Source organism: Parasteatoda tepidariorum, chromosome 6, assembly GCF_043381705.1.
Source record: "Parasteatoda tepidariorum isolate YZ-2023 chromosome 6, CAS_Ptep_4.0, whole genome shotgun sequence".
Taxonomy (NCBI): domain Eukaryota; kingdom Metazoa; phylum Arthropoda; class Arachnida; order Araneae; family Theridiidae; genus Parasteatoda; species Parasteatoda tepidariorum.
Window position 1 is genome coordinate 61,055,448 of NC_092209.1, and position 21,497 is coordinate 61,076,944.

Genomic DNA, 21,497 nt, shown 5'->3' on the forward strand with positions numbered 1-21,497 from the left:
TGTTCTTTAAGCATTTGCAGTCAACACATGAGTGAGGCTTTCCAAGAATGGTAGCCCATATTTTAATATGAATTCTGTTTCAAAGATTTCTCCTCCTTCAAAAAATCTTAAAAAATAAGTTCTTCAATCCTCCTAAGTCCCGCAGTGGACTGGTCGTTAAGACACGGTTCCCAGTAGAACACCGATGTCAAACATCACTGGCTGCTGTCAGTAAGCGGGTGGGTGACCACTTTAATCAGCCTAAGTATGGACCGAGGGTTCGATCCTCGCTAAACTGTTCTACCGTGAAGTGCTCGACTTCGGATGCAGGTCGCCGGGCTATCAAAGCAGAGGAGCCATCCCCTCTGCAGAGGATCAAAATTGCGATGGCATGTCTTCGGATCATCCTCAGAGATGTTACCCAGACCGTCGCTAATAGCCCCTTGTGCAGCACCAGTGCTACGTAAATAAAGTACTGACCTACCTCCCTTTAATTGAGTGAAATTTCATTCCTTTTTCTTTGAATGAATCTTGCGTTTTGTGAGCGAGAATCACACTCGGAAACAACAGCAGCACTGAGTTTGCTTTGATATCAGTTGTTATTTTCTGAAATAAATTCAAAAAAAAAAAAAAAAGAAACACAATTGTTAATGTTCTATGGGAACCAATAAAACATTATACATAGATTAAAAAAAATGGGATAAATTTCATTTTGCAATAAAATTTCTTTTTAAAATGAATGCTAAAGAGGCTTGCGTGTCAATTACGAGAGTTGCGTATTTAAGAGTAAATAAAGGTATTTTAAAAATAACCCTTGAATATTTTTAGTCATACATAGGTATTTTCAGAGTATATGGCACCCATATTTTAATATGAAAATTTATAAGCGAGTCCACCATTTTAAAAAATTTAAAATAATTCGGAAAGCGTCCGTTCCACTGTTTACGTCGATACATACGCTGGAATTTATTTATTTCGGACTTTTAAAAATATTCTTTAAATGTTTTGAGTCCATACATGTTTTAATAGAAAACCCAGTTTTAAGAAAATCACGTTTTTCAAAAAAAAATTTATATGACCCTTTTAATGTTTTTTTGATATATACTGGAGTTAGCGTATAGTGTACAAGGTAAAACTATTTTTGATAGTTTTTCCATTCGTATTGTAGTGGTTTACTGGAAATTCTGTTTTCCAAAATTATAGTTCTTATTACCACAGATTTAATAAAAGTACAAAGCTTAAAAATAAATTTTACCGACTCAAGAGTTTTTATGTCATGCTCTAGGGTATCATAATAAAACTACCAAATTTTACCACATTTACTACCAAACAGTATGGTAATGAAATCATATTTTATTGTCAATTTTACCAAAGCACTGTATTAAAAATTACTGTGGTTTTTGTTGTTCCCTTAGATCCAGAAACACAGTAAATTTTACAATATTCAGGTAGTTCTGACCAGACATTTTATCTCAGAATAAAATTTTCCACATTTTTTCGCAACAATTAAGTTTTAGTATTTTTTTATTTTTAATAAGTGCGTTCTTATGAGGAAAATTCAGCATTTTTTATTGCTGCTGGAGTTCCTATTAAATAACATCGAATTTACCACTGCCATTTAATATAATTATCGAAATAACATAACATTAGAACACATTTAACTTATTGTTTTCTGATGTTTGGAGTTCATTCAATGAAATATAACAAATATTAAAACTATTATTTATTACTATTTTTATGAATTATTATTTTTTTTTCTTGCATTAGCGTGTTCTTAGAAGGAGAAATTAATACTTTCTTTTACTGCTGAAATTCCTTTTAAACAAGATTGAATTTATCACTGCCATCAAACGTATCGAAATACCATATTTCTTAAATGTTTTCTAATGTCTAGGGTTTATGTTAAGGGACTGCGGAACCAGGGGTAACTGATTGATTTGAAAAATTCTTGATTTCAAATATCACAGCGAACAGAAGAAGAAAAAAACGGTGTAACAGTATAAAAAAAAGTTAAAAGGAAGATTAATAATTCACAGGTAAACAGCTTCTTTTACTAATTTCATTTTAATTTTAAAACAATTCGAATTATAAAGTTAAAATTGCAAATTCGAATTCTTGATAGTCAATTCGTGAGGTTTTGATTATTTAGACTAATATTTATGTATATATATTTATATATACAAACACAAGGAGAGAGCACCCCCCCCCCAACTTTTTAATCCTTATATATAGGGCGCTCCTTAATCACATCCTTATATTTTTATAGTTAGAATATTTGTCAAAAATAAAGGCAAAAAAGTACACAAGCTAAGGGATCATAAATCAATATCTAATAGAGGAAAAAACAATGATACTAATAAAATCTATCGTATCAAGATGGGATGAAAAACATCAAAACCAATTTAATTGCTCCATGAAACATGGAGGTGTTCCTAATAATCATCTTTTAACCCTTTTTTTTTCACCTTTGAAATAAAAGTAATCTATTTCCCGATCGCACAATCCATCAATTAAAAATTTTATGACACGATTACTGTATAGTAGATTGGAATCGATCATTTGTAAAATCAGATGAAAGATATGAAATAATCACTGAATCTTGTTATTAATAGAATATGAAATTTATTACTTTTTGATAAATTATAAAAGAAGGAGGATGAAATTTATTCAACTAACAGGACGCTCATAAAATGTAAATCGGCCGAAGTTATCAAAAATAAAAATTACACTGTAAAATAAATTAGAATCTGCTTACTTTCTTTTATTATCTACTATTTTTATTAATTGGAATAACATATGATATTTTATTTATTACTTAAACTATTATTAAATAAACTATTTATCATCGGCAATCATCCAATGCATAGCACACATGGCACAAAATATATTACCAATTAAATCTATTCAGTTGAGAAAAATTTTAAACTTTTAAGTTAATTCCAAGTCTTCAGATGTGGATTTAATTGTTTTATCCCCATCACTGTCAAATTTAGTGGTTAATAAAGATTTGATGAGGACCATGGAGGAAAAATCCAGAAATCCAGATTTTTCCATCCCTGTTATGCAATAACAGGGATACACAGTCATCCCTGTTATATGCAATACTTTTATATTTAAACATATATGCAATTGGTTTTTATTTAAGAGATATTTTATATACTTCCTATTCATATTTATTTTTAACGTATTGTATTACAATGTTAACAATTGACACATGAATGTAAACAAGCGCAAACCAGTTTCAGCGGCGTATAAACAATAAAGCTGTACAGTAGCAACTGATAACTAAGATTTTACATAGTATCTTACAGTGCGTTTAATAATTCGGCCACGGACTGTATTTTTAAATAATTACATTAGAGTTGAATTGTTAAAATTGATATTAAAATCAATGAACACATGTTTAAGTATTAAAAAACAACAGTATGAAAATTCATAATTGATTTATTTACATAGTGAGATTCATAACAATGAGATACAAAAACAACCATGTCATAACCAACAAGATAGAAAGTATGTTGCAGGTTGCCCGGAAAACAGAGCAAATAATCCACTTTTCAAATGTTATTAAAATTAGATCACACGTCATTCCAATACATTATTAATACTGCTAGGCTGCTTCATAAACACATTTAAGTACTTAAATGCACAAACAAAAAACAAAACTAAGCAAAAAAAATGCATCAATAAAATTAAAAAAAATAATAGTAAAAGCTTGCAAAAACAAAATGAGAAACCCATGCTTTTAATATTAATAAAAAAAATGGCAGTTAGGTTTTTCAAATAAAAAAAAAATGTCAAAAATGTATATAAAAAAATAGTGTTGTTTTTGACATAGGAGCAAAAGGAAGAAAAATCTTGTAGAAGTCTGTCGAAGTTGAGGAAGCCAAGGGTTTGAAGTTCATAAATGCTATCACATTTTTATCATCAGCTACTAAACAACGAATGAAGTTCTGCTTCATAAAGTGCAATAAGTAGCATGACGCTAACACCTATAAATATGCCCAAAACTTGGACAATTAGAGTTGTGATGGTTCCAATTCCTGGAGTATTGGCAGGAATTGTCAATTCGGGAAGCTAAAATACAAAAATATAACAATTATTTTTAATAATATCTCAGAAATATTAACAGTTAAAAATACAAAAATGTTTGCACACAAATTATAAATTTGATTGATTCTAAAATTTAGCTATTTAAATTTGAAACATAAATTTCACCTTAAATATTATTATTATATCATGCATAGCAAAGACTCAGATTTTTTTAAACATAAAAGAAATGAAAAACTAACCCATAAACAAATTTTTCGTTTCAATCGCCAAGTTTTTTGAGCTGCACCCTTTTTGGCACATTACCCATTACAAATTATCCAGCAACCAGCTACAGAAAAATTACCTATCCTATTTTACTGAGTAACTTACATCTCCTGAAAATTCTAAATCGGACCTAGTTTAAGTAATCTGTATTTAGATGTAAAAAACTATTTGTTCTGGATTTAATCACAATTTATAATGATAGTTAACTTCAGAATCAGCTCCAATATATCAATGATATCCTATTTATCAAATTAGATAACTAACTATAACCCTGTGCATTAAATGAAACCAAACTAAAGTAATTATTATATAAAAAATTTTTTTTTTACCATATCAAGTACTATATAAAAAATTTAAGTTGATTCAAATTTACAGGGAAGAAAAGAAATATCACGCTCCGTGGTCTTTAGTTCCAATAAATAAAAGGTTTATTTACTTTATTTAATTTTGGGTGGGAGAAAAATTCTAGGTAAGTAAATCGCATCTTGGAAAAAGATTTGATTTTAGGGAAATGCATTTGTTATTTATTACGTTATTTTCATTTATTTTAGTAGGAAAAAAAAGTACAAATGTGTTGGTCTTATTTTATGGATTCCTTTTGAAAAAATAAATATTTTTTTTCTACAAATTATTAGAGGAATGAAATAAAATAATACCAATGAGAAGAAAAACATTAATTTCATAGAAAAGACTAAATAGATATATAAATATAAATTACAGATTAGATTAAAAAAAATAACTAGTTTTAGGCAGATCACACAATAAATTTTAAAACAATTAGAGCAGGTTTGATTGAGCTGGTTCTCACAATTAAATATTTAACATGATTTATCTTAACCATTTAATTTTTCATCAGAAATTTTTATTTTATTTATAATCTCAAATATTAGAATTTGCGAATCAAAACAACAAATAATTTTTTTATTTTACAACAAATAATAATAAAAGATGTTAGAATTAAACACGAATCTCAATAACTGATTACTGTTACTGACAATTCTAAGACTGGTTATTTTCCATGCATGATATAAAAAATGTATAGGTTTTTGTAAAAAATTACAATTTTCCCTGACTATTCACTTATTTTTAGTGTCAAAAAAATCCCCTGACAATTCTAGGTTTTCCCTGTTCTCTCTGAGAGTCCTGTTACAGCACCTTTTTGACTGAGCAAAACATTATTCAAAATATTATTACAATATCAACACACTATTTTTATTGAATGCTCACCATATCAACAAGTGCAATGTAAAGAAACATTCCAGCGGTGCCAGCAAATACCCAGTTGATGGCTGAATGAACATTTCCAAGTGTGACACCTATGATCATGCCAATAAAACACAAAACTGAAGAAAGGCCATTATAAAACAAAGCTTGCTTTACTTTCATTCCAGTCTTTAACAGCATTGCAAAATCACCTGAAATAATCCATTTTTAACAAAATAAAATTTTTAGTTTAAAATTTTGATAAAAAAATTTTCAAGATTTGAAATAAAATTACTAAATTATTTAAATAATTTTATTGACTGACTGCCATCACAAAATATAAAAAATACAGTGGATTTTACAATAAAGTAAAAATTTTGGGCCAACTATTGAGCAACATATAAAAAAATTCTCAAATAAATAAATTTTTTTAGGAATTTTTATAATTAATAATAAGTATTAAAATACAAAAACTATATCATTTTAATGACTGCACACTTAATTTTTATTGTGAATATTTTAATTCTATATTCATAATTTAATAAAAAAAGATAAATTTGTAATTTTTTACAGTCACAATTAATAAGTTAAAAAATTTAACAAAAAATTGTCTTTTAATATATTTTCTATGTGAGGACCATTTTATTCTTTCGAAATATTGGCACTTTCAAAGCAATAAACTGAGTAAAAAATCTGAGTAAACACATTTTTCAGAAGAGACATTTTTAAGGTACACAAAGACCAAGAAAAATGATCAAAAATCAAGTATAGTTTGTCTAAAGTAAGAACTCCCCTAGCCATTCGTCTGGACCCGCGGCGGTGACTATGGTAACGAGGCATAACTATTTCAAGTAGGGGTTTGTGGTCATTGTTTAGGATAGGAAAGAAAGAGAATCTTTTTCGTTGGTCTACTGTGTTAGCCTAGAGTGAAGAGAAGCTACCCTCCCTGAAAAGCGCTATACTTGTTTCCATAGCAACAGATGGCATCAGACTTTGTGGCGAGGGGAGTTTTTACCATAGACCAACTATAAAGTTCATAGCTATTTGTTTTTAAGTATTTGAAGGACATTTTGATAAAATATTTTTCTTCCCTCTCATTTTAAGAGAATTTCAAAAGGATATTTACATAATTACATCCGCAAGTCTTCATAATATATTCTCACAACATTCAAATTGATTAATTATAATAAAAAACTTTACACACAGATTTTAAAACATTTTTAAATTAAAAAAAGTAGAACAAAAACATTATATATTTTCAACATCATGTTTGAACATCCATTAAATAATGGAAAGATTGTTTCAATTAAAAAAATAGTAGCATAATGCATTACTTTTCTTAAATAGAAGAAAATATTTCATAGTGAAGTACATTTAAATTATTGAGTTTTTCAATTTGTTTCTACATTTTAAGTAATTTTGTTAAAGCATTAATATTTACTTTTAATTAATATATTTCCAAAAACAAAATTTCTAAATTTTACAGAAAATATTATACTAACTTAATCTCATGCTTACAATATAAACATTTAGAATTAACAATAAATTTATACTAAAAAGGAATTGATGTATATAGAGTCCTGTGGAGAATGAAAAATATTTTTTTAATGAAAAAAAAAAGTTTACCTAGTTCATGAGGAAGTTCGTGGCAAAATACAGCAACAGTTGTGCTTATTCCACCAGCAGTACCGGAAGCAAATGCAGCACCTAAAACATTAACTTATTTAGAATATAGTTTAATTGAATTGACGAGGTCAACAGATATTTCGAAATTCAAATGTACGAGAAACAAAATTTCTAAACGATATTGTAAGGAATTATTATTATGAAATGCTAGATATAACAGGCAGTTTACAAATAAAAAAAATAAAATAAAATCTCTGAATATCAATGATAAAATAAAATATTTAAGTGGCATGTGTCTTAAACTTCATAAGTTTTTATTAATTGCAATAAATAGATCAAAATAATAAATCTTAATTTATATGTTATTGCTGAAGTGCAGAAATCAGTTATTATTATGAGTTATCAGTTATCTAACCAACAAATAGATTAACTAGGACGATATGTCAAAATGCTAAAAATTATTTCATTTGCTGAATTTCCTAAGTAATAAACTACCTAGACAATCTGCGCATTACCTACTAAGCAGTTGGTATAGTAAAAATAAGATCTTTGCTGGAACAGTAATGTTTTTTTTTTAATAATGTAATTCTTTTTTAGCTACCTAAAACAAATCTAGTTACCACAACTAATTAGTTGAGAGAATTTAATTAGTAATTACTTTGAAAACTATAATACCAAGAATCAAAGGGTTTAAAATATCATAACAATATTTGAGAAACAGTGTTTTTTATTTTTTGATATCAAAAGAATCAAGTCGAAACAAGCAACAAATTAGTTGATAAAATAAGATAAACAATCTTCTTATTTTTAATGATACAGTTAGACTGTTAACGTGTCCATTACCTAGGTAAAACTCTCAATTCAGCCCTTAAATCAGTTAATCTGTAGATTAGCTAAGAAATGTGCACATTAACAGCATTCAAGTTTTAGCAGGAAACAGTTACCTATAGTTTATGAAGTCATTGCACAGATTTGTACTAATTGTTGATACTGACATTAAAAAAAAATAGTGCTTACCAATAGCTAATCCATCACAGAAATTGTGCAAGCCATCCCCTAAGATAACCATCCATGCAACTGCAGAGACTGACTGTGGTATCTCATGGGTATGAGCATGTGCATGACCATGGTGGTCTGATACAATTACTGAACTTTCTGAGTCAGGGCGATATGAAACGGTTGCTTCAGGTTCAAGACTGAAACTTGATCTGCCATGAAATCCTACTTCATGGATGGATTGATTAGAACCTTTCTTTGAGGGAGATGGTTCTGTAGGGAGCACTGCCACAGGAAAAATATTAGTTAATTATTTTTTGAAAGAATCTTTGCAATAAAGATAAAACATTTTTTTAAAAAATTACATACACTGAAAGTATTAAAACAATTATTTCATTTTATTTTATGACCATTGTTGAAGAGCCAATCCAATTTCTCAGGTTTACGACTACTAATGTTTAACTCCACAGCCTTGCAATTTTGAACTCAACCCTGAAGACAAAGGAACTTCCGGATCTATAGGGAGAAAATTGCCTTTGTGGAGAACTTTTTTGCGGGAACTAACACGCATTTGCATTACATGGAGATGAAAACCTCCCATGGTTAGCCTGACGGCAAGGGCACTCTAATCCATGATCTGTCTACCACTGAGAATATTTTACCTCAGTGCAAGCCGGATGCTGAATGTGTATCGACCAGCCATCGCTGGGATTCGAACCCAGTTCACCTCATTGGAAGGTGAATGCTCTATCCCCTGAGCTTTCACAGGCTGCAAAACAATTATTTAAGGAAATCTAAAATATTATGAACAGCCAGTTGTTGATCAAAGGGATCACAGAGACACAATTTTGAGATCAACGGCATAACAGTACGCAGAAAGAAATTATCAATTTTTTTAAAGAAATACCAAAATTTTGTTAATTAAAGTAAAGCACTCCTACAACAGCCAGTTGTCAGAGATAAAGGCTCATTAATTTTAAGATGGGGATTGAACCATAGTTCTACATCGTGACAGCTCAGTACCTTAAATACTCTGCTATTGAAGCTTATATTATTTTATTAAGAAACACAACAATTATTAAAAATATACAATTGTTTTAATACTATAAACAATAATAAGTATCACTCTCAGGTCAAATATTGTTTCAATGTGGTACTGATAATGATAAATAGATATTGTTTTTTAAACAGTGATCAAAACAGACTTTTAAGTTAAACAAATCTATTCTATTGTTAATTAGTTTAAATTTCTATTCTATTCCATGTCTCTTAATAGTTTTCACACTTAAAGCTAAGAAACTTGCAGATTTACGAAAGCAGATAACAGACATGATACATCAGTAGGATTTTAACATTTTTAAAAAATATATATTTTCTTCCTTCTCAAATTACAACTTTTTTAAAATTTTGGTTTGCCTCTGAATAAATGTAATAAATCAAATAAAACTGTTTTGAACTTTGAAAATAAGTTGTTCAATTACTAGGTATGTTGAATATGTTCAATTATAAAGTCTAAATCATGAACATCGATAATTAGAAATTAAGTTACTTGTAATCAATGGTTTTGTTATAATTAAATCATGTTTCAACTATTGCATATGGTTTTAAATTCATTAATAATACACTAGGCAGAAAAGTTAATTACTGACAAATATAAGAACAGAACAAGAACATCATTTACTTTGTATAGTTTCTTTTTCATCTTTTTCTCTGATATGATCATAAGAGTTCTTTTTTGGTTGAGCAAGTTTTTCTCCAACACTGCCATTGTTGGCTCCATCTTCTCTTGATGAAGTAAGCATATGTTTAGGATGCCTTGACAACTGGGAAAAAAAGTTTTTTAAATACAGTTGTAGCTAATTTTTTCGAATACAGTTATAGCTAAATTATGCTATTAAAAAATCAAGATTAAATTTTTGAGTTGCAGAATTTTAAAGACAAATGAGATTCTACTTTGTACTGAGCTTAGCTAGCATTTAAATTATTAAAAAAAAAACAAAAAAATTTTAAAAAAAACTTCTTTGGCTAGTTTTTTCTTGATTAAAAAATCTGGGATATTGGAGTGTCCTCAATATCAGTTACACTTGTATGAAAGGGTGCGATTATTAAAAACAAAAATTAATGAACTATTACAAAAGCTCAATTGTTTTGTTCCCTGAAAAGAGATCTAAAATTCATACATTATAATACTACAAAGAATTTCGGCAAAAATATGAAGGAAATTAATAAAACCTCAATCAGAATACTAAAAAGAGTTCAATTGTACAACGGTTAAAAATATTTATTTAAGAAATATATACAATACATTTTTGATATGCTGATTTAAAAAAAAAAAAAAAAAAAAACTAGGAAAAGTTAGAGAATTGAACATAAGTATCAATTCTAACTGTGCACTTAACTTATTTTGTAAATATTATCATTGACATCGCGCATCTAATAATCAAAATAATTTTCTATAAAATATTATAGTAATGCAGAGGCAATAATTCCCTTTTTTTCTTTAATTTGTTATAAAAATGAAATGTTGACATCACATTTTACTTTTAAAAAGTAAAATTTCTTTGTTGAAACTTTTAACGTTTAATTTTTAGATATGTTAACTTAAACAATACGGATATTTTACAAAGGAAATTCATATAGTTGTGGTAAATAATGTATAATTATCCTAATATTTTCTAACAATAATTTGACTTTTCCGTGGATAACGTTATTTATTTATTTTGTCAGTTGCTTTACAGCTAAATAACATATTAAGTAGAGGCAAAAGTCACTTTTGAGTATTAAAAAAATGTCAATTTTTACCTTTACATGAAGAAAAAAATAATTATAATTAAAACCAAGACAGAAATAGTTTACACTTTACAATACATTATGACATTGCAATTTCTCATTTTTTAGTAAAATGGCTTGTTCTTGTTAAAAATTAGCAAAAAATTAAAAGACTTATTATATTGTAAAAAATACCAATCAGTCTGTAACTTTTGTAGACACGTTTGTCCAACAAGCAAATAGTTATTTATGTGGTATTATTTGTGCTTTCTTTACATTGTTTAGCTTTATTTGCAAATGGCAAAAAGTTAACTTTTTTATTCACCTGAAATAGATTTTAAATTTTTAAGACAAGTAGCTTTGATCTCTTTAGATGAAAAAAGGTCAAATCAAATTGAGAAAAATATTAAACCTTCAAAATACAAATGTATTACATACTGAATAGGTATAACGCATTATCGTTCATAAAAGAAATTTACTTTTGATTCTCTCTTTTGTTTTCTGTATGTTGTGACTGCTCCAAGAAGACGCTCAGCAATAAAAAAGAGAAATATTCCAGATAAAGCAGCTAAACCTCTAAAAACTGACTTTTCTTCCATGTGTTTTAGGGAAACCAGTTGATCATGGTGGTCGTGGCTTCCTTTGTGATCATGGCGTACTTGACTATCAAGAAATGCCTGGAACATAAAATATAAGATAATTTAATTTAATAAATAATAACATTAATATATTTTAAAAATTACAACGAAACGTAAGTGCAAACATGTTACTGTGAAAAACCGAAATCTAGAGAGTCTCATTATAATACTTTAATAAAAATAAAAATAAGCTTCATCTGTTGTAAATAACTATTCCTTCTTGAAAGCAAAAATAAAATTTCTAACAGAAAAAAATACCCTTTTTCTTGTTACAAATAGGCACACTCAAACATTTACAAGTACTATAAATTAGAAAACAACTAAAGATTCAATTAATGAAAATAAGATTACTATTACTGTCAAAATTCATAAATGTAAGCTTAACCATGGATGCAAGTTGGAAAAAAGGTCAAGACTGAAAATTGTTTGACTGAAATACCTAACATACACAATACCCCCTCGACATATGCAAACTATCTAAGAAAGCTTTACCATAATACATCAAGTTTAAATACTGTACAAAAAATATTTATTCATCTGTCTTTTGATAAAATAACAACAGGACATAAGAAAGTAGACCAATAACGTAGACCTAAAAAATATTTTTAAGGACAAAAAAAAAAAAATTCCGTCTGCGAGTCAGTCTTGTTTCTGTCATACTTCCGTCCGCGGGCATTTTCGAAAGACGGAAATCCGTCCTGGGGACGGAAGACTTGCACCCATGAGCTTAACTGTGAACACTACAGACGGATGGAATATTCAGAACAATATGATTCAAATGTAGGTAAGTAAATTCAACATTAATTCATTGAAAAAAATTTAAAGGAAAAATGTTTGTCATTGATCTCAGTATGGAAATGATCTAGTCTCAATAAAGAAAAGTCATTGTACAAAAAATTGCAAGAAAAAATAAAGCACACCTATTTCAAATGATTTATCTCATTAAACCATATTATTAAAACACATAAATTCAATAGTGTTGAACTTTCTTACAATTTCAGTACATTAAAAACAGTCGTTAATAGTATGGTAATAAACAGTATACTTTCAAAGTTAAATAATATTATCCTACTTGGAGATGAATAATATATGGTATTATGGATTGAGTCCTACTAATGTTCAAGCATTTTGAATGATATTAGACATTAATAACAAGATATTATTTTTCATAAATAGCACATTTGGTTTTTGTAAACTTATTAACTTGATTTATTTAGCCTATTTAATCTAGTATTGTTCGCACAATATTCGATTTTGAAACAAAAAGAAATGCCTTAAAACAAGATAAAACATGCATAGTAAAAACAATATTCATAAAATATTAACTATTTTTGCAAGTTCAATTGTATTCTGATAAGTTAAAATTCAGCAAAGTTTACATAAAATTAGAATAAATTGTTAATACCATATTTTTTTTTTAAAAAAATTTCTACTAACTACATTATTTTAAAATTCTTTTGAAGATCACATTTCATATAAACGAATAATCAGCAATAAAATGTGCTTAAAACTGGAATGTTAAAAATTTTGACTATCTCAATTTTTTTATCATATATATTTATAGATTTTATTAATTTTTTGTTTTTGTTTATATTTCATGTAAACTAATAATCCAAATCATGAAAATAAACATAAAATGTAAAGCGCTATTTACAATATAACATATAAAAGTGAAAATAATATTTAATTACATGAGGCATTAGATGAAGCAAACCATCACCGGAAAGACTACCCACAGCCAGTCCAACTAGAAATTGCAGCAGTGTGTGGTAAAACCACTTTTGCATGATAGGAATCACAGCGACACTAAACAAGCCACACAAACTTATTGCAACCACAGCCAAAGAAGCATATAACCAAACTAAAATAGAAATACAAATTAAGTGAAAAGCAGAAAACCAAAGTTTTATTTATTTGAATTTTCAATGGCATATTTAAATATTAATGATTAAGATTAAGATCATTTTTATTAAAATATTCTAACACTTTTTTGCCAATTTTTAGAAGTGAGTAGAAGATTAGAAGTCTCCAAAATGCATTACATTGTTTAAAACAAAGATTTAGTCCCTTTTTTTTACATACATAACACTGGGGTTAATGTTGAATGCTGATTCAACACTACCACACATATTGTTTTCTAACCTGGTCACTAATGAAATGCACAGTTTTTGTTTGCTCTAAATAAAATATTAAATTATAATTCAAAAATACATCAATATAACAATTATCAATATTTTATGAGATATAGACAATTGCTATATTTCATAAAAGAAACGTTTTTCTTGTTTTTTTCTTCTTAAATTCTTTGAAATTTCAAAACGCATTGTGGAAACTTTTGGTATCAGATGAAAAACTTTCATTTTATTTTTAATAACTGTACGTAGATACATAAATAACTAATATTTTTGGATAAAGTAAGTAGGTAAAATTAAAGAATGACTTCTAGGATTAAAATCTATAGATATAAAAAGCCAGCTTTTCATCCCTTCAATGGGTTGATAAATGAGTACCAAGCATGCTTGGGAACTAAACACTGGGGGTTCCGGGTTCGTCTCACCACCTAAATTGGAACATCTGCTCCTGCACCCCAGAGTCCTGGGTCAAAAAAACTGAGATGGGCACAGTAGCCCTTGGCCCTCTATGGGCTGTCGTGCCACTGAGTTCAGTAGATATAAAAAGCACCAAATAAAGAATTTAACCAATAAAATTCAATTACTATCTAATAAAAAACTTATGTTTTCAAAGGTTTTCTTCCTTTTGAAATTCAATCTATAAAAAAGGTTTTATATATTTTTTTAAAAAATTACACTGTTAAAAAAAAAAAATCGGTACTATCACTACTGTAAAAAAAAAAAGACCTATAAAATAGGGTTTAAAAAAACTAATTTATTAGGGTTTTTTTAATGAAAAAAAAACATTGCAGGGAAACTCTACTGTATTTAGTTTCATTAATTTATATGCAAGTTTTGTACTAGATTACTCATTATTACCGACAATATTCAAAAAATATTTTTTCAAAGAAATTGGGTATTGTGGACCATTGTTTATAGTGAACTTATTGCTATGTCTGCGGATCGTTCACTAAAGCAGGGTTTGACTGTATTTCATGAATTAGAATTAATGCAATAATTTTCTAAGTAAAAAACTAATATTTTTATAAAACAATTACTAAAATTGAATCAAAAGAAGAAGAAAAAAAAATACCTATTCCTTCAAGTTCAGGTGGAGCTGAGTGAGCATGCTGATGAAAATTGGATGCTTCATTTTCACTTTTAGTTTCCTCAGAATGTTCATGATGTTCGTGATCATGATCTTCATGATCATGACTATTCACACAAGGATTGATGGCACCTGTTTGGGTTGCTTTATCAGGTTTTTCATTTAGAGATGGCAACTGTGAGGAACCATCAAGATGCACACTTTCAGGATCTTCATAAGATTCTTCTGCATCATAGTCAAAGTCTGGATGGTTTTTCCGATCATTAGAATGGTCATGATCTGAATCGTTGTGTCGCCTGTGATGAGAACCGTCGTGTGGCGGTTTGGATCTCTTTTTGATTGAAGATTGCTCAAAATTACTTTTGCCTGAAAAAATAAAATCTAATAAAATTCTATGAAAGAAAAAAAGTATATTAGATAAGCATGGTTAAGAAAATAAGAATAACAGAACGACTTAAAACTAATTATTTTATCAGTAAAATAAGACATATACTATTACATATATGTCTTATATTAAATATACTAAGGGTATATATTAGGACAAGACAAATATTAGGGGTCATTCAAATATTACCTAAGCATATTTTTGGCAATTTTGGATGTCCCCTTCCCCTTGTCATAAAAAATAGGTAAGTCACAAACCACATTCAATGGTTGCATTAGAAACCCGATTTTTGCTTTAATTTTGACATTTACTGAGTAATCTAATTTTAGGATCAAATTCAAATAAAAGTAGCAACTTTGCATAGAACAAAATCTATATTTTAATTAAATTTAAAAAATTTCAAATAGAGGAATCTTGAGTTTAAATTCTGACCTCAAACTCTTTGAAGAAAATTTTATATGGTATTCCTTATTTTGCTTTTTTTTAAATATTTTGAAAAATAAAGAGATTTTTGTAATGCATAAGCATAGTTTATACTCCTTTTTTCCCCTTTATCAGACAACATAAGCACACCCTTGTTAGTTTTATTTTTCAGTAATATTTGAACGACCACTCTACAGGAGCTATTGGATTCATAAACTACTTTAAAATGACAAATTGATTTGTTACCATTGGAATATGCTTGTGGAAAATCTGTATCAGCAGATCTTCGTAGACGTTTGGAGAAACTTATTACAGATGATGATCCATCTTTATGGTGATCTAAAATTGAGTTTTCGTGGTGATGTTCAGAGTGAGAGTGGATATCTAAATAAGAAGTATGTAAAGAATAATTTTAGTCTGAATCAACAACAATAATCTGAATCACAAGAATAATCAACATCAATAATCTGAATCAACAAGAACAAAAAGAATTTATTGCTTTTAACTGGGTAATTAAAAGATGTTCGACTACTTAAAAAATCAATGAAAGAAAAAGGAGGGTGATAAAAATGTTTTGCTTAGTCTACCTGATATTAATTCTCAAAAAGGCTAAAAGTTAGTTTCAAAGTTTGTCAACAGATGGCAATGCTAATTGAAAAATTTTATAAAATAACAACATGGTACAGGTAAACATGGTAAAATAAACAGATGCTTGTGCAAATATTTCACTTAGAATGTTTTCTATCATGCAGTGCATTCTGCTGATGAACATTGAGGAAAATGTCAAAAATCATATGACAGCATTTATATTTACTTTTTCGGAGATTGCTTCTTAAAATCTTGGTAATTTTTAAACAACGGGTATTATACAGTTATTACTAATCATTCGGAAAAAATTATCAATTAAATTCACATAAACATTAAACAAATAAATAAATACCTAACTATGTTTTTAATTAATATTTTCAAATTTCATTCAATAAAACAGAAATTCAAAGCTACATTATGAGACTTCTTAAGTAGATATAGTAGTAATAATATAAAAATTTTAATGTCTTCCTAATTAAATAATTTCTTGGAGATTAAATTAAACATTAAATACAACATAATTATTGTAATTTAGTTTCCAAGTATAAAATTTTCAAAACCAACAAACTTTAATCTTATGACAATCCTGCTCAGAGAAAGTCACAAATCAATCTGCACTACATATATTTTGATATTTAACTGGTTAAATTATGTAAAAATAAATAAGTGTTAGATTACATAAACATAATAATAAAATAGAAATTCTAAAAGCTATGCTTCAAAAAAGCTAAAATAGAGAAAAGGATTAATTTCAGTCAAACCTACAACAAAAATCATACAAGACATTTTTTTTTTTTTCATTTTGCACCAGAGAATTGGCAGTGTTGATTGAAAATGATTACGAAAGTGATGCACGTTACGTTTTCCTCCTTAGGCTTGACAAAAATAAAATTATTTTCTCTTTTTTATTCCGTTAAAAAGAACACAGGTTTAAAGAAGATATTTAATTTCTTCCTTTTAATTTTATGTTTGTTAGTTTATTTGTGCTCAAAAATGATTAAAACTTTAAATAGCAACGCAATTGCGATGCATTTTGCTTATACATTTTAGGAAATAACTGCAACTTGTATTATAACAGAGATTCGGTTGAAATTCGAGCACTCTAGCTACTTGAAAAACAGTCGAAACTAGGATAAGAGATAAATTCTCTATGTCGATAATTTGGTGATAAAATGGCACGATAAACAATTGAAGCTTTTATTTTCATCAGAAACTTGGCTTTTCCTGAGATTTGAGTCAGAAAGTGGTCGCAATTTGGATTGCCTTTACTATTTTTAAATAAAATGATGATGAATTTTACTTGTAGCGGTCAGGAAACGATTCTATTTTTAAATAAAATGATGATAAATTCTACTTTTAGCTTTCAAGAAACGATTCTATTTGGCGGAAAAATGATGATAATTTCTATTTTTAGCAATCAGGAAACAATTCTATTTTATGATAAAATGATGATGAATTCTACTTGAAGCTATCAGTAAACGATTGAAAATTGCATTTTCGTCAAGCATCGTGGCTCTATTAGATATTTCAATGCTCTAGAACTAGATATATCGTTAGAAACCGATAAAAATTATGATTGCAAGGTTTTTCTCACGCAGACACGTTGACGAGTTAATATAAATATGTACGTATTAAAAAAAACATAAGGGCGCCGACGTTTTGGGAGGAGTTCCAACTTAACGTTACATTTTGTATGGCTACACAAAAACTGTAAGACTTAGGAACTTGAAATTACTAAGGTGTTTCGAGAAATGTACAAAGATTACAATGAAATAAAAAAAATAATAATCGATACTTAGTTTGAGTATTATTAACTGTAAAACTTGTAAGAAAAAATACCATGCGGGCAGCTCTACAGGCCGCAGGAATGCAACTACAGACTTAAAATTTGACATGATGAATGTGTTTGTTAAATAATAATGTTATATAAGAGGTTATCGTTACATGCCGTTTTCAAGTAAAATTACTTCTAATTTATTACTTTTTATTGTGTCGCGCATTCTATATTCCTAAGTTTAATTTTTCTTTTTCTTCAGGATTATTTTTCAAATCCAGGTATACTTTCATTTTGTTACGATTAATAATACATTGTTAAAATATTAAAAAAAATAATAATAATGTTTTATAAAACGTTTTTTAGGAAGAAAAAAAATTACACCGACTTTTTCTTTTTTTTTTTAAAAAAAAAAAGAAGAAAAAAAACAAGGAATAAGAAGCAACCACTGGGTTTGGTGAGCGGAACGAACGAGATGCGAAGGATCCTAGAGTAATAGAAATTTGTTAAACTACATAAAAATGAATAAGAAATTGTGGCGTAACTACCACTCTAAATATTAAATACCAATTCACTAGTATATAAAACATGTTAACGTAATTCTATCTACAGGTACCTTTTCGTAGATGAAGGTTGTCAAAATCGATAAATAAATCTCCTCAAAATAAATAAAATGCAAATGATGATAATTTTTTTTTATAAGAATGTTACAAATCTAATTCACCTGATGAGTTATGATGGTGATGAATAGTAATATCATCTGGTAACCTAGAATGATTGGAAAACTTGTGGTTATTTTCGTTGTCTGGATGTCCTACTTCATTTTGATACTTGTTGATAATTGCCCCATGACATGTCACAACAAGGAAGCAGATAAGAGTACTGGAAAAGCACATTATGTGATGAGGGTGCATAGCTTAGAGAAGAATCCTGGAGATCTGAAAACTCCCAATAACAAGGCCTGAAATACAAATGTTTAAATTATTAAACTTTAAAAAATAGGCCAACCTTAACTAAATGTAACATAAAGCAATTATAATTTTTTTTTAAATAATAAATCAATAAAGCAAACAATGGATTTTGGATTTGAAAATAACATCCTTTTTACAACAATTCAAGTTCTTATTTATTTTTTTTATTTTATTTTTATTAGTAAATATGTGTATGTGTTGAATTGATTGGGTAACTGAAAAATCCTGCTTTCAAATGTCGCCGATATTTCGTTATGCCCCAGACTTATTAAAAAAAGTCTCTAGTATTTTCTTAATTTTAGACTTATTAAATCAGCTCATTACAATTTAAGTAATCTGGACTAATGCTATTAATAATAAGTCTTCATTATTTTGGACTTATTGGACTTCATTATTTTGGAATAAATTAAGCTAACTGAACAAGGCATGATTTATTTTCGAATTAGACAAAAGATATATGGGCTCACTTAAATAATTCTAAAAATTTCAGGTTGTATTAGGAAGAACTGTAGACTTTCCAATGAGTCTCCTGCATTTTAAAATGACGGCGATTTTTGCAAAGAGCCAGATTATTCATTAACCCAACCCAAGACATGTGTAATTTTAGAAGTCAAACAATAAAGCTATATAACCAATATTATAGTACATAATTATAATTATATAATACTGATTTCTTGAGCATGCAGAAGATTGTCATTAATTTCGCAAAGTATTCTTATTGAGAATTAGTTTGTACAGCTTTAAAATACTCTAGACTGAAAAGAAATTAGGAATATCGGTTTAACATATTTATTATTCAAAATTAATTCTTATACTTCAAAATTAATTCTTATACTTATAATAAACTCGAAATTTGTAAAAATCTTCATTAAATATTATACATTTAATTACATTTAAACTGTTATTGCTAAATGTTTGAAATTTAGATTTAGAGAGATTAGTTAAGCTCTTTCAACTCGCATATAAAAAAGAAAGAAAGAATAAAAAATGATAAAGGGCAACATTTTCAGAGTTTATAATGTTGATATGTAGCAAAAATTAAAAATTTTTACTCAATGTAAATTACAACAAGGATAAGTTTCATAATTTGAATAAGATATGTACTTTTGCAAGTAGAATACATTTAATTTTACTTAGAAGAGTTAGAAAACTACTCTAAGTATCTAAAATAACGAAGATAAGGTTCATACGTTGGATTAGACGAACTAAAATGAAAGAATTGCAACAATAGACAATGAGAGACAAAATGATAGCTGTGGATCGAATTGAATTGTACACGATTTGAACTTCTTTGTTCTGTTTGAAATGAACTAATCCAGAGATTGTTTCAAAAAGGAAAATGAAACGCTAACACTGAGGGAAAAAGATTTAAGTGCCAATTTTTTAAGAATATTTCCATGATGCATTTTGGATTTACAGATTTTGGAGTGATTTAGGAAAATATTTTGTACAGTTTTGAAAAATTTCGAACAAGCTTCACGCTTTTGGAGCTATAGCTTTACACGACCTATAATTGGGTTACGATAGATTAATAGGAAAAAAAAATATTTGCCAAATCCCAAACCTTCTCAAATAGAAGCATAATATTTGGACAGCAATTCTAACATTTAAAATACGCTATATTTATTGTAAACAATAAATATAGCGTATTTTAAATGTTAGAATTGCTGTTTAGAGAATCTCTGCGCAGCCGTTTTAAATTTACTTTATGACATGGTCACCTTATTGCTGTTATAAAATATGTGGTCTCAGCACTGAACCCTGATGACTTAGCATTTTCAAACTGCACGTTGATCAAAAAGCACATCAGAAAATTAATACATTTCTAATTTTAAATCAACAATAATAAACTATTTCACAGCATTACAAAAACTTAAATATGGAAAATTAAAAAAACAAAAGTAAATAAGTTTTAAAAATAGAAAAGTTTCTGCGCTCACTCAAAAGTTACGTACAGCATACTAGATGTTTTATTTGTTGTTTTTACGCTAATTATCCGTTAATACGTCAAGCGCAAAATTGTGAAATAATTCATTTGTGAAATGCAAAATAGTTTAATTGGAATAATTCTGTTGAGAAGAATTTAATGGAGCATTTAATAGTGAAATGAATAACGAATTGACTAACTGAAAAAGGGCAACATTCTTATTTATTGAAAAATGCCTCGCATGAAAAGAAAAGGTTTTATGAAAATATATTCTCTATAGTTAACGAACGTTTATGCTTGACAAATATGAAAATTAAAACCTTTTTTATTAATTTTAACCAGAATATAAACTAGATACCGTAATTAATCAAAATAAGGTATTTACAAATAAATAATTTTAACAACAAGCTTAAAATAAAGATTTTTAGAATTTGAAGGAATCTGGTAAAGTTCTACTCATATTTTTGTCCATATCATTATAAATTTAATTTTCAATGCTTTAAAGGTGTATTATTTTACCCCGATTTTGAGTAAGAACATTTTAATGAGCTATAAAATAAATGAACTTCCTAAATTATCCGATTTTCGTTAAAACAAAAGCATGATGCAAAGCTAAAACGAAACAGACTTACAACGCTGTATAAAAATCGCAAACGAACAACACAAATTTCAGAACACAAAA

The 21,497-nt window shown here is 27.9% G+C and overlaps 1 protein-coding gene across 2 annotated transcripts in view; it reads right to left on the reverse strand.

Annotated features, from left to right (window-relative positions):
• Nucleotides 1-3,405: 3,405 nt before the first annotated feature.
• The window catches only part of LOC107447359 (zinc transporter foi), a 44,571-nt gene continuing 26,479 nt past the window's right edge, over nt 3,406-21,497 (reverse strand). For both annotated transcript variants that reach the window (XM_016062245.3, XM_071182432.1), the window contains 10 exons: nt 18,642-18,878; nt 15,802-15,939; nt 14,733-15,113; nt 13,220-13,389; nt 11,370-11,567; nt 9,803-9,944; nt 8,143-8,406; nt 7,126-7,206; nt 5,524-5,711; nt 3,406-4,056 (listed from right to left, as the gene is read on the reverse strand). In XM_016062245.3, the coding sequence (XP_015917731.1) occupies nt 3,907-4,056; nt 5,524-5,711; nt 7,126-7,206; nt 8,143-8,406; nt 9,803-9,944; nt 11,370-11,567; nt 13,220-13,389; nt 14,733-15,113; nt 15,802-15,939; nt 18,642-18,831 (1,902 nt within the window). In that variant the 5' untranslated portion in view covers nt 18,832-18,878 and the 3' untranslated portion in view covers nt 3,406-3,906. The remainder of the gene's footprint in view (nt 4,057-5,523; nt 5,712-7,125; nt 7,207-8,142; nt 8,407-9,802; nt 9,945-11,369; nt 11,568-13,219; nt 13,390-14,732; nt 15,114-15,801; nt 15,940-18,641; nt 18,879-21,497) is intronic.